Raw genomic sequence first — 13,548 nt, 5'->3', positions numbered from 1 at the left:
TGGAGAGCTGGCTGCTTCTGACCTGTGTGTTGAAATTCAGAGGAGCTGTCGAGAATGGAAACTCACACATTAGTGAAACCCTCAAGCAGCGAGGCTGTGAGTGTCCTGCTTCATTTCAGCTGAATATTTTTATCCAGGTCAATGTCTGATTGTTGCTTTTTTTTTTTTTTTTTTTTATACATATGATATGTATTCCTGCACAAGAGTACTTTCAGTTTCTCCATAAATCATGTAACACCTCGAGTCAGTGGACGGGGACGCACAGTAAAGTGTAAGAATAAGTGTTAAACTTTGTAAAACAACATATTTACGAAATTACTATATACCATCTGATTCCACTTTGGAAGCAACAATGGTACATTGTTGTTTTCCTCTTAAATTAAAGGTACCATGTGGCTGCCGATGGGCCTGATATCCACTTACAAGGACATTATACTGCCACTGTTTTATCGAAATTTAAAGCAAATGTCCTCCTATGTGGATCTCATTTCTCTCAGAAACGAAACTCTGGTTAAAAAAAAAAAAAAAAAAAAAAAGGGGTTTTATTGACCCAAAAATATAAAAATATATTTAACAAAGCCAAAACTTAAACAGGCAGACCAATAAAAGAGGTCAACTCAATAGACTAAACTCAAGATAATAGTTAACAAAACCTCAAACAAACATAAGGTAAACTGACCTGCTGAAATGACACACGGGGGAACTTAAATACTGGCTTAGCTAAACCAAATGACACACACGGGAAAACAAAATGGCTGCCATATAACCAACTAATAGAAAACAATTAAACAAACATGAAACACCCCCCAGGCAATGAAGCATGTGGTTCTGTCCAATTAGGCTGTCAGTAGTATTTCAGCTCTCCCAGCCCTTTGCCATACCTTTTGCCAGACAGGAGAAGACGCCAACCCCCAGGTAACTCAAACAAAGAGAGATGTATTAATATAACATAAAAACAGAACTTAGACCTTGCAAGGTTAATATGTGTGCACGCCATATAAACATTGGAAGGTGTGATGGAAAAATAAATACATTTAATAAAGAAACAATATTAAAATATTCTACTTATTCTTCAAAGTAGTGACTGTAAATTAAACTAAGGTGAATCAACTGGTGGTGAGGTGTGGAGCTTACCATGTGTGGCATGCCATCACACACCTCCCCTCTTCAGAGCTCTCGCTGGAACAGCGAGAGAGATAGTCAGCAGTAAGGTTCTCCTTGCCTGGACAGCGAATCGGAATGGCTGTAAGGCCAGGTACCAGCGGGTAATTCGCCCATTTGTGTCCTTCATCTGCTCAAGCCACTGGAGTGCTTTGTGGTCAGTTTCCAAGGTGAAGTCTCTTCCCAGTAGATAGTAGCGGAAGGAGTCCAGGGCCCACTTGATTGCTAAGGTCTCCTTCTCTACTGTGGAATACCGAACTTCCCGTGGAAACAGTTTCCGGCTGATGTAAGCCACTGGATGGCGGCCTCCCATGGTTTCCTGAAGGAGGACAGCTCCCAGGCCCCGATCTGAAGCATCAGTCTGTAATATGAACGGTTCATCAAAGTTGGGACTGTACAAAACCGGTTGCTTACTTAGTGACTCTTGGATGTCATGAAATGCTGCCACTGCCTCCTTTGTCCACTGGATGTGATTGGGGGAGCGTGATCCCGTCAGCTCTGTGAGCAGAGCTGCCCTGTTGGAGAACTGAGGGATGAAACGACGGTAGAAACCTGCCATGCCCAAAAAGGATCTCAGCTGCTTCCTTGTTTGGGGCAGGGGGGATGATTCCATGGCCTCGATTTTGCTGACCTGTGGCCTGATAACCCCCTTGCCGATGACATGGCCCAGGTATTCTGTCTCAGCAGCAGCGAAAACACACTTTGACGGATTCACCGTCAACCCAGCTGAGTGCAGGTGGTCCAGAACAGTTCGCAGGTGTTCCACATGCTCCTCCCAGGTGTTGCTGTGGATAACAATATCATCCAAGTAAGCAGCAGCAAAGTCAGAGCAGTCACGTAATACCTGATCCATTAGCCGTTGGAAAGTGGCTGGAGCTCCATGTAATCCAAATGGCAAGACTGTAAATTGGAAAAGCCCCCATGGTGTTCTGAATGCTGTGAACTCTCTGGACCGTTGAGTGAGTGGGACCTGCCAGTAACCCTTACACAGATCTATTGTGGTCAGGTACCTTGCTTTTCCCAGACGTTCAAGTAGATCGTCAATTCTTGGTGTTGGGTAGGAGTCAAACATGGATATGGAGTTCAGGTACCTGAAATCAATGCAGAACCTCATACTCTCATCCTTTTTGGGTACCAAGACCACAGGGTTGCACCACTCGCTCTTAGATCTTTCAATGATCCCTAGGGACAGCATCAAATCGATTTCCTTCTTCAATGAAGGCAGCAGACGTTCTGGGATCCTGTAACTTAATCGTTTCACAGAGGCACCTTCTCGTACCACAATATCATGTTCGACAATGTCAGTTCTCCCTGGATTCTCTTGAAAGACTGCTGATTTACACATTTCTCTCACCTGCTGCTGCTTGTCCTCTGGGAGATGGCTGAGATCATAATCTAGAGAGCCAGCAGGTGGTAGATATTGCTCATCTGCTTCATCTTCTTCAGACACTCGCCGTATGAGCATTGCATCCGCCTTGTGTTCAATACGCTCCACCCACTCCTTCAGAAGGTTTATATGCAAGACCTTGCTGGAGCGCAACTGCCCTGGGGTGGACACCTCATATGTGGTGGGTCCCAGCTTCCTCATGACTTCAAATGGCCCCTGCCACTTTGCCAACAATTTGTTGTTGTCACTGGGGAGGAGCACGAGCACCTTTTGTCCTGGCTCAAACGAACGCTGACGAGCAGATTTATCATACCAAGACTTCTGCTGCTGCTGGGCCTCCACCATATGTGATTGAGCAAGTTCGCTCATTTTCTCCAACCGTTCTCTCATCTGAATGACATAAGACAAAATGTTCTTGGGTCCCTCCTCCGCCTTGTCTCCCTCCCAGATCTCCTTTAACAGAGTTAGAGGGCCACGAACCTCATAACCATACAACAGCTCAAAAGGGGAAAAACCTGTGGAGGCTTGGGGGACTTCTCTATAAGCAAAGAGTAGATATGGCAGCCACTGATCCCAATCGTTACCACCGTCGTTGACAAACTTTCTGAGCATCTGTTTCAATGTCTGGTTAAAGCGTTCTGTCAGCCCATCAGTTTGAGAGTGGTATGGTGAAGTTCTCAGACTCCGGATACCCAACAACTGATAAACTTGTTTTAACAAAGTAGACATGAATCAGTTAGTATTTCTCATGGAAACCCAACTCTTGCAAAGAACTGCACTAAACAAAATGCAATGGGCTTGGCCTTTATAGATTTTAAAGGGAACACCTCGGGATATTTTGTGGCATAATCTGTTACAACAAGCATGTAACGATTTCCTGCTTTGCTCCTCTCAACAGGCCCTACAATATCCATTCCAAGACGCTCAAAAGGAGTGCCGATGACAGGGAGAGGTTGGAGTGGAGCTCTATGGGGGATTTTAGCAGAAGTTATCTGACACTGTGGGCAACTTTTACAAAACTGAGCCACATCTTTGCTAAGACCAGGCCAGTAGAAACGATGTTTGATGCGAGCTGTGGTCTTGTGTTTACCAAGGTGGCCAGCCCAAGGAATAGAATGCCCCAAGGCGAGAATGGCGTTTCTCACCTTCTGGGGAACAACCAGCTGCAGCACAGACCCCTGCTGACGATAGAGAATGTCATTTTGCAAGATGTACTCACTGTTGAGAACTTGCTCTACTCCAGGTTCCCTTTCTTTGGCCTTCTGGAAAAGAGATATTAAAGATTGATCAGATTTTTGGAGGTCAGCAATTTCAGTTGGAATATTAAACCCTAGGGGTGACGATGTTGGCTCAGCGTCTGTTAGTGTCTCCACAGGTGAAAATTTGAATTTCTCCTGCCTTCTTTGTCTGCGGGTCTTCCGTGGCTTCACCACAGTTGTTTCAAACTCCTCATTAAAAAAGGGCAGGGCACTCAGGGTCTCAGAGTGGGTACTGACTTGCTTAGCCTGAGCTCTGGTAACGGCTACATTACACTCCTCAATCTGCTCAGACTCCAACAAATCAAAAAGCACAGGAAGGTCACGCCCTAACACAGCAGAGTAAGGCAAACTGTTCACAACACCCACATTCAGCAGATACATCTGGTCCTGAACTTTAATGTAGATGTCAGCTGTCGGATATCTTTTCTCATCTCCATGGACACAGATTGAAATTGTATCACTGGTACGAACAATATTAGGTGGAGCAAAATCTGAGTGAATAAGAGACCGAGAACTGCCAGAATCAAGAAGGGCATTGAGTAGGACCCCATTCACTTCAATCTGACTCATTTTGATGGATTTGTCACTCTCCTGCTCAGGATCAACATTAGAACGGGGGGCGAAGCACATTTGTACCATTTTAGCAGAATTTCTTGGGCACATGGGTTTCGTATGGTCCTCTAATCCACAAAGATAACAAATGATCTTCTTACCGGAGGCCTTTGGTGGTCTAGTGGTAGACTGAGGGGTCTTACTAGTGCTTGTATTTGCTGAATCCAGATGGTTTTGCTGAGGTATCTTCCGGGTGTCCCTCGATGCCTTCCATGCATTATGGCTCCATGCTTGCCCCTTCTTTCTGGCAGCAACAAAAACATCAGCTAACCGAGCTGCTTCCATTGCTGAACCAGGGTTGTGTTCTCTGATCCAAACCTGAAGCTCAGGAGATAACATTCTGAAAAACTGCTCCAAGATTATGGTTTCACCAATGTCATGAATAGTTTTACCCTTTGGTTGGATCCATTTCCAATAAAGCTCCTTCAGTCTCGCATATAACTCACGAGGGCTTTCATCTGGTTGAACGTCCAGGGATCTGAATCTTTGCCTATACGTTTCAGGGTTAATGTCATATTTTGACAGAATGGCTGATTTCACTTTATCATAGTCTAATGAATCATCAATGTCCATGTGAACATAGGCACCTCTAGCTTTACCAGTAAGCAAGGGTATCAAACGAAAAACCCAATCTGATTTCTGCCATCGATAAGCTGTAGCCATACGTTCAAATGTGATCAGAAAATGTTCAATATCATCAGCTTCAGTTAATCTTTCCAATCTGCCCTCTATTTGTAGGGGAAACTGAAATGCTGGTGAAATGGCTGGATTGGAATTAGTCATAACTGGTTCAACCTGGGCCTGCTGAGCAGAGGAAGAAGGATGATTATCAGACTCTAATAAATCAGAGCGAGCTTCTGCAGAATCTGATGGTGATGTTCTGACTTGGATTTCTGACTGCAGAAGTCTAAACTGATGTTGAAGGGCTTTAAATCGCTGTTCTTGTCGTGCATTTAACTCACTCTGTTTTACATCCCGGACGTCCTGTTGTTCCATGTGAGCATGTAGCATATTGACTAGATCAGATAAAGTAGGCTCCTTTTCCACTCTCTCCACAACTTCAGTGACTCCTGAGGCTCTATTTTCCTCCTCTTCGCAGGTTTGCTGAGCAGATCCCTTGTTCTTTTCATTCTTGCCACCACGATGCATTCTTCTTCCTCATGGGGAAAAACAGAAGAAAGAAAAAAGGAAAAAAACCCTGTGTCCAATACTGGATGATCCCACTGCTGCCACCAATTGTCAGGGACCAAGCAGTAAAGCATAAAGGACACAGGTGGTTTAATTCCAAAAAAAAAGGGGTTTTATTGACCCAAAAATATAAAAATATATTTAACAAAGCCAAAACTTAAACAGGCAGACCAATAAAAGAGGTCAACTCAATAGACTAAACTCAAGATAATAGTTAACAAAACCTCAAACAAACATAAGGTAAACTGACCTGCTGAAATGACACACGGGGGAACTTAAATACTGGCTTAGCTAAACCAAATGACACACACGGGGAAAATAAAATGGCTGCCATATAACCAACTAATAGAAAACAATTAAACAAACATGAAACACCCCCCAGGCAATGAAGCATGTGGTTCTGTCCAATTAGGCTGTCAGTAGTATTTCAGCTCTCCCAGCCCTTTGCCATACCTTTTGCCAGACAGGAGAAGACACCAACCCCCAGGTAACTCAAACAAAGAGAGATGTATTAATATAACATAAAAACAGAACTTAGACCTTGCAAGGTTAATATGTGTGCACGCCATATAAACATTGGAAGGTGTGATGGAAAAATAAATACATTTAATAAAGAAACAATATTGAAGAATAAGTAGAATATTTTAAAGTAGTGACTGTAAATTAACCTAAGGTGAATCAACTGGTGGTGAGGTGTGGAGCTTACCATGTGTGGCATGCCATCACAGCATGCCATGAAAGAGTTCGGGTCTTAGCAGGTTAAATTCGAGCAGGTGCTCAGCTCTACATACATTTAGTGCAACAGAAAGTGTATCAAATCATCCCTGCCTGGCATCACAGGTAGGGGTTAAAGACGAGGATATAACGAAATGTATTTCACAACAAATAAACTCTGCTTTTTATTTGCACATTCCTGCAGATGCCCTTGAAGTTGCTGATTGATTTGTGCTATATGCCAGAGTAAATTAAAAGCTATTCTTGTGTTTCTCACGTACAACACGAATGGGGTAGACGTCCAGACATCCGATATTTGGTTCTAAACTTCCTCACCGAGCATGTTCCAATTAATTGGACCAAACATATCATAACAAAAGCTGGCATATTCATCATAATGGGTCACTTTCAAATTTCAACGCTTTTTAATAGCTTCAGAGCCTTTGAATGGAAATTAAGTACAAGGAGTCAATGTCAAAGAAGCTATTTGTTTTATAGTCATTAAAGCTCTGAATTAACTGTCTTTGTTCTTGGCTTTTTTTCCCCTCTTTCATTTCCTTTATTTATACTCAGGGGGAGTCGGAAATGCCTGCGAGAGCACAAGGGAGATTCCAAACTGTACTAGTGTGTAAAACTGGGGGAGCAGCGCTTCATGTTCGGGGGTTATCTTTTTTTTTTGTTTTGTAATTCTCAACACAACTGATGTTAATAGTTTTCTAAGGGACCTCATTTATACAGACTTGCATGGATGTCTCGTTCAACAACATCCATGCAGTTAATGTCAATTTACTCAATGAGATCATTGTAATTACTGACAAAACTTATTCAGTTTTGTGGATGTATAAGCTACATAGCAGCATTCATTTGCAAAGTGAAATATCTTTCGTGGAATCTATCAAAAGTTATGTACATTTCCTAAGGCGTTTGCTTTGAAAATCATTTCTGCCTATATATAGACTATAATGTCAGAGTCTTCAATCAAACAGGGAATATTATTGAAATGTACAATACTGTCATCTGTTCTGTTAAATGTATATATTATTACTTTCTACATGCTCGTAGTCTGAGTACCATGGCAGCAACAGAAGATCTGACGATGGTCTTTTTTTTCTGAAAGTGTGTTTAAAAAGTCAAACATTACTTAAAGAAACCGATTTCCTTTGCTAAGGTCCTTGACTTGTGCATGTTCTTTCTGAGGACACAATTTCTGTGTTGTAGATAAGCAAGTGTTGTAAATAGTTATTTTCTAATCATCTGTCAAAAGACCCCAGTTGATTCTGCTGATTCTGTTTTGCTCTCATTTTCTTCAGTCGAGTGTTGGCTGAAATGAACCTGACAGAAAGGATTTATCTGTTAATGCAGGTAGAGCTGTATCGGCATAGTGCAGATGTCCCTCATCTTCTCTGAAAATAAAGTTAAAAGGATCATCCTCAACAGGATCATTTTCAGGATATTTGCATTTGTACAGATATACAATAGATGATCAAATATTTTTAACCAGATGACTGTCATTAAACTCTCTGAACCAAAAATTATTTGCAACTAGAGCCCGACTCATTTATTGGTTGGCCAAGGCTGGCTATTTATCAATCTATCGATATTGGCATTTGCAACAGCCGATAAATGGAATTTAAAAGCTAAGAAACAAGAGAAACACCCTTCAGACATGCTGTTGTTATGACATTTGTCCACCAGAGGGCACTCTGCAAGTTCGCTGCTGGGAACCACAAACACAATAACCAGCTGGTCCGAGCAGAGTCAGGCAGAGTGTTAGGGAAATCTGTATATCCCATGTTTGAATCACCAAATATCTGTAGCAGTTTTGGCCTTAAACGTCCCATATCAGTCCGGTTCTATTTGCAAGTGAGTCTGTGGCTCTCATCGTTCAGATTTGGCTTCAATACTAAAGTTAAATCACTTTGGAAAAAATGCATCTATCGTGGTGACCAGTGATCAAATTCACAATTTCAACTCTTTGGGAAAAGCATGGTGTTTATTTTAAGTAGGCTTACAGTTGGGTTGTGGTTTCTGCTTCTTCTTTGGTTTGTGGCAGTTTCCAATGGAGCTCATGCCAATATTATTATTTGTAATCTCCTGCGATTCTTTTTAGCCATGGTGGTGCTGGCTGCTCATCCGTCCAGATTCAACAGTAATAGGATGTATTGTACTAAAACAGTTATGCTGTCTAGTGGGTAATTTCATATGACAAGTCCTTGATTTATCCACTAACACCACCGAGTGGTTGACATGGGTTTAAATCAGGAATTGGTTATGATAAATACTAGGAATGAATGGTATTATACATTTCACATTGTGTTTTCATTCAGATCAAGGGACTGCTGTGTGAAGTACAGCATGATTGTCAACTCGTAATTCTACAAAACTTTGTTCTTGTTTTTTGACCTTGCCAGAGTAGCATAATCAACACGGTGATGCCAACTAATGATGACAAAACATATATGGTGGTAATAAGTAGTTTAATAAAGTCAATGAATTTTTCTCTGCCTAGACTCTTCAGCCTGAACTACTTTTTGAGATTTCATTCTCAAAAACCAAGCTCATATTCAGTCAGTAAGAGTTCCACCACTGTAAGGCCAAAGTGAAAATGTTTGGGCTTTTTGCACATAAGAACTTGAGAAATTGAGATACAATAAACCTGTCTGTGCACATAACCAGACCAGAGTAAGACTGGTAAATGGTAAACTGTAAAATTTCCTTGTAAATTAAATTAAATTAGTGTATATATAACAGCCTTATAGCAATGAGTCACATCGATGTTATTGAACTTTTTAAAAAAAGTTCTGAACTGCAAATCTAAAGCAGCGGGATTGAAGTGAAAGAGTCCTACATCCATTTTAATCACAGTAACTCGATGCAGTCCCTTCATTGAATCTGTAATGCTCAGTGGCCTTCAGTGCCAGTACACACCTGGGCCTCCAACATGGTAATATCTGAAAACCACAATGTGTACAATGTGAAAAGATAAATCACTTATTAGCTCACAGTTTTTGGATTTCAATATCATTTTCTCCCATTATTTTCAGTTGTCATAGCTTCAACTTTGCATGTCATTTTTTTCCATGTATGCTATCAAACCCAACTTTAAGCCTAAAAAGTGCTATTGCTGTTCATGAGGATTAGATAAGCTAATGAGTCCATGCTCTACAAAGTGTCTTACCAGCATCTTTGGTGCTCATTGTGGCACAATTTTTACACCACTCAAAATGTGCAACTACTGATATTTTAACAATGTGACAAAACTAGAACATTGTCTTCAACTATGCCAGGAACAGTTTGTATTTATTTAATGAATCCACAGTGTACAAACAGAGCTCCCCTGGCTGCCATTAGCCTCCATTAACAAACCAACGCTCCAGTCACTGCTTTGCATCTAGTTTGAAATGAGAGAACATCGTCCTCCCAGCATGCAACTTCCCACCAGCTCTGCATTCTCCAAGCCTACAAAAGCCAAGTGGTCTTGACTTGACTCCCGTTGCTCTCCCAGTATCCTGCATTGTGATAATGAGAGAAAGCTGGACAGCTCAGGGGAGGGTGCCACATGCAGAGGTTTCCTGCAGCGCTCAGCTCAAGCAAACAGCAGTTCCAGGAGAAGCGAAAGGCTGCAAAAAGATATAGGCTGTCACATCACATATGCATTACCTGGAACAGAGTGCTCTCATCTCAAACCAAACAGCCAAGCCAAGCCTTGTTAATACAGACAGAACACACATTGAACAAAGATTGTTTTAGAGCTTTGTTGTATTCAACACATGCCATAAGCAAAGGCTTGTTTGCTTGGCTGGATTTTGTTTGGGTAAAGGCTTTGATGGTGCCACTTTGTTCTGATTCTTATTAGAAAAGCAGAATTAGGGGGGACAGAAAAAGAGAAATCAAAAAGTGTCTCCCATCCTTAACTACACATGGATATTGTCTTTGTTTTCTGTTGTTTTTCTCTCTCTTAGACCCTTTGAAATTGTGAAGAATGTACAATGAACATAGTACACTGACTGTCCATAAAAGTTTGTAAAGAAAGAAAAGAACAAATGCTTCAAAATGTGGTGCTTTATCTGCACCAGCACATTGGAAGTGCCACTAGTAAAAGAAAGGACTTTGATCACTGGAAACTTCTGTCTCATCTGATATCTTAAATGCCACATTATACCGTAAGCACCAGACAAATCCATACTTGAACCATAAAAGAGATTCTTTGCATTTGTGATTTTTCGGAAGGCAAAAGCATTGTAATGTTCTTCAGTGCACAAAAATCTACAATGCATGCATCATCGGTAATGTTCTGTTTCATCTTGATTTCGATATTTCTACGGTAAAGAAACTGTCATTTTGAAATTGTTTCAAATAAATGTATTTTTGTACATCATTGCGTTCATTCTCTGGATGATGAATTTCTTGTGAACCCAAGGGTGCAAAGAAAATGATGTTCGCTGAGCATTACACTGTTTGCCTGATGACTCAGTGCACCAACCTCCAGTGCAGAAGCACAAAGCGAGGTCGGAAAAGCACCAGCAGTGTTGTCGGCCTTGTGTCTGGCCTGCAATCGCGGTCAGTGTCACCAAACCGTCACGGCACGGTGTCAGCTCTCACAGTCTGTCAAACTAATGGAATAAACACACAAGTGAGGAAAAATGCACAGAGACAACAGCTCGAGCACATTGTTTCCAGTAATAAAAAAGATGGACGCAATGAAAAACACTTTAAATCTAATCAGGTTTTACTGCATGCCTCTATTGCATATGTAGATATGCAACAGTGGCTGATCAAACTCCAAAAAGCTGAGCCAGTGAGCCAAAGTAAAACTGCTGGAAATCCAAACAATTAACAGAACCCCTAAAACCTGAAAATCACGTTGATGAACTTTGTAAAATCCTTTGACAGATGAAATAGTGTGATGAAACCGGAAATGTGCCATTAGATTCCAAAAGCAAAATATTTTTGGTTTATAGGGCTTCTTTTTTATTTACCCCTTACACAGGAAGTTCATTTTAATTCTGCATTGTTAGTTTTGAAAACAAATGCCCTCGCCTATCAGTGACAGTCATTATAACAGGAAGTCACATGGCCCGTTTACTACATGATTGGAAATAAAACAGAAACCAAACATAAGAAACTTGCAAAACATTTTATTGAACTTTTTTTTTACCTTTGCTCTGCCATCTTCCATTAAACCCCACTAGACCTTTTAATCATAGCTTTAGCTCTCACCGAGGTCTGGACCTGTATAAAGATAGTAAAAATTGGCACAAATCAACACGTGACACTCTATATGGGAATTCTAAGGGAAGGTTTTAGGTTTAAAAAAAAAAAAAAAAAACAACCCACAGAACCAGGTTCAGTTGAAATCCTGAGCCTGGTTCTGCCGGAGGTTTCTTCCTGTTAAAAGGGAGTTTTTCCTTCCCACTGTCGCCAAAGTGCTTGCTCATAGGGGGTCATATGATTGTTGGGTTTTTCTCTGTATGTATTATTGTAGGGTCTACCTTACAGTATAAATCGCCTTGAGGCGACTGTTGATGTGATTTGGAGCTTTGTAAATAACATTGAATTGAAATTTTTAAGGGGGTTAGGTTAAAACATGACTCATTGATTTTGGCACTAGTAGTGAAGGCACAATAGGGGAAGAGCCACTAAATAAGTACGTTTTCCCCGTATGCTATTTTAATTTCAAGTGAAAGAATCATTTTTTTTACTAATTTTGTTCTATACATTTCATTTTTATACACATAACACACATATTGCATATTTCCATATACACAGTTGCTCCTGCACAAAATAAAGCCCTTTACAGTTTTATGGGTTTTTTAGTGTAAATGACTTCACTGTATTATAGGACCTTGTCTGCTGAAAAGTGTAGACTTTTCTGTTGGACACTGGAGTAAAGATGCTACACCTTATGTTGCAGTAAGAGAAACATTTATGAGCCTCACTAATTTCCAAACCTGCTTATGTCAGACATTAAAACAACAGTAATTACTACAGTGAGCTTTTCTTTCAAGTGATGCTTATTTAATCCACAAAACAATTACAACTTAATCAAAAATAATTATTTGAATTAACTAAAAAAAAATTAAAAAAAAAATCAAGAAAATTCTAAAAATACTTAAAAATATATGAAGTTTACAGAGTTGAATCTATTTAATTACAGTGAGCTTTTGGGTTTACTGTGTGGAACTTCAGGTTCTGTTCCATAATTAAGAAATCCTCATTTAAAATTGCCTCAACATTTTTAATGATTCAGAGAGTTAAAACTCCAGTCTTCAAACTTCCTTAACCAAATTTTGTGTTTCTGACTCACACATGGAAAGATTGCTGTGGAATAAATTTATCAGTTTATTCAATATTTTCTTTCCGCTGGTGGTGATGTGAAAAACATAATTTTCCTAATATAAATCTGAATCTTAAAATAAGAACAAAGAATTATGAATGGTCCTGACAGCTCTACTAGCCAGATGGCCCCACTCCGTGCATTAGCAAAGGAAGGCTGTTGCTTTTTGTTTGGTGATTATTAAAAGGTTCTCAGCCCGAGCTGCCCAATAAATTGTTTTTGTGCCACTACTCGTTTCCCCAATTCTCTGCAACAGAAATCATGCTAGCCACATTAATGGGATTAATTATATTTTAAATCCTAATAAAATGAATCCAGTCAGAGCAGATTTTAAATAGTGGAGTGTTAACCTACATCTATTTCTAAGTGAGTAGTCTAATGTTATATTTATGAATGAATCTAAGCTTGCTGCCATAGTAATAATAATGTATACTTTATTGATCCCCAGTGGGGAAATTACTTGTTTTTCCTCTGCATTTCACCTATTCACTCAGTAGGCAGCCACTAAGCAGGCGACCGGGGAGCAGTGAGTAGGGACGGTACTTTGCTCAGGGGTAGCTCAGGGTAGCCGTTCAGTGGATTCGAACCCCCAACCTTCCGATCATGGGGCGACCACTCTGCCTACTGAGCTATCCCTGCCCCCAGAGGTAACAGTCATAATATAAAATTCTGTGGAAAAAAAACAAAAACAACCACAGCTAAAGTTGTGGTGCCATTTTATCATCAACACAAGAACAAGAGCTTTCTGAGACCAGTTTGTCCCAGAAGGTTTTATCCTTCCGCAAATGAACTATTCATCTATTATAGATAGCTAGAATTTTATTTTCGAACATGCAAATATATTTCAAATTTCATTGCTTACCAATCCATATCCAGGATTCGACATTATT

General features: G+C 40.4%; 1 protein-coding gene across 2 annotated transcripts in view; it reads left to right on the top strand.

Moving 5' to 3' along the window:
• Positions 1–10,696, top strand: part of sorcs3a (sortilin related VPS10 domain containing receptor 3a) — a 241,040-nt gene extending 230,344 nt beyond the window's left edge. For both annotated transcript variants that reach the window (XM_005470161.4, XM_019360519.2), the window contains one exon: positions 6,895–10,696. In XM_005470161.4, the coding sequence (XP_005470218.1) occupies positions 6,895–6,953 (59 nt within the window). In that variant the 3' untranslated portion in view covers positions 6,954–10,696. The remainder of the gene's footprint in view (positions 1–6,894) is intronic.
• The last annotated feature ends 2,852 nt before the right edge of the window (positions 10,697–13,548 follow it).

The sequence above is a fragment of the Oreochromis niloticus genome, linkage group LG6 (assembly GCF_001858045.2).
Source record: "Oreochromis niloticus isolate F11D_XX linkage group LG6, O_niloticus_UMD_NMBU, whole genome shotgun sequence".
NCBI classification, from domain to species: Eukaryota; Metazoa; Chordata; class Actinopteri; order Cichliformes; family Cichlidae; genus Oreochromis; species Oreochromis niloticus.
Note: the sequence above shows the minus strand (reverse complement) of the source record. Positions and strands in the feature narration are given on the sequence as shown.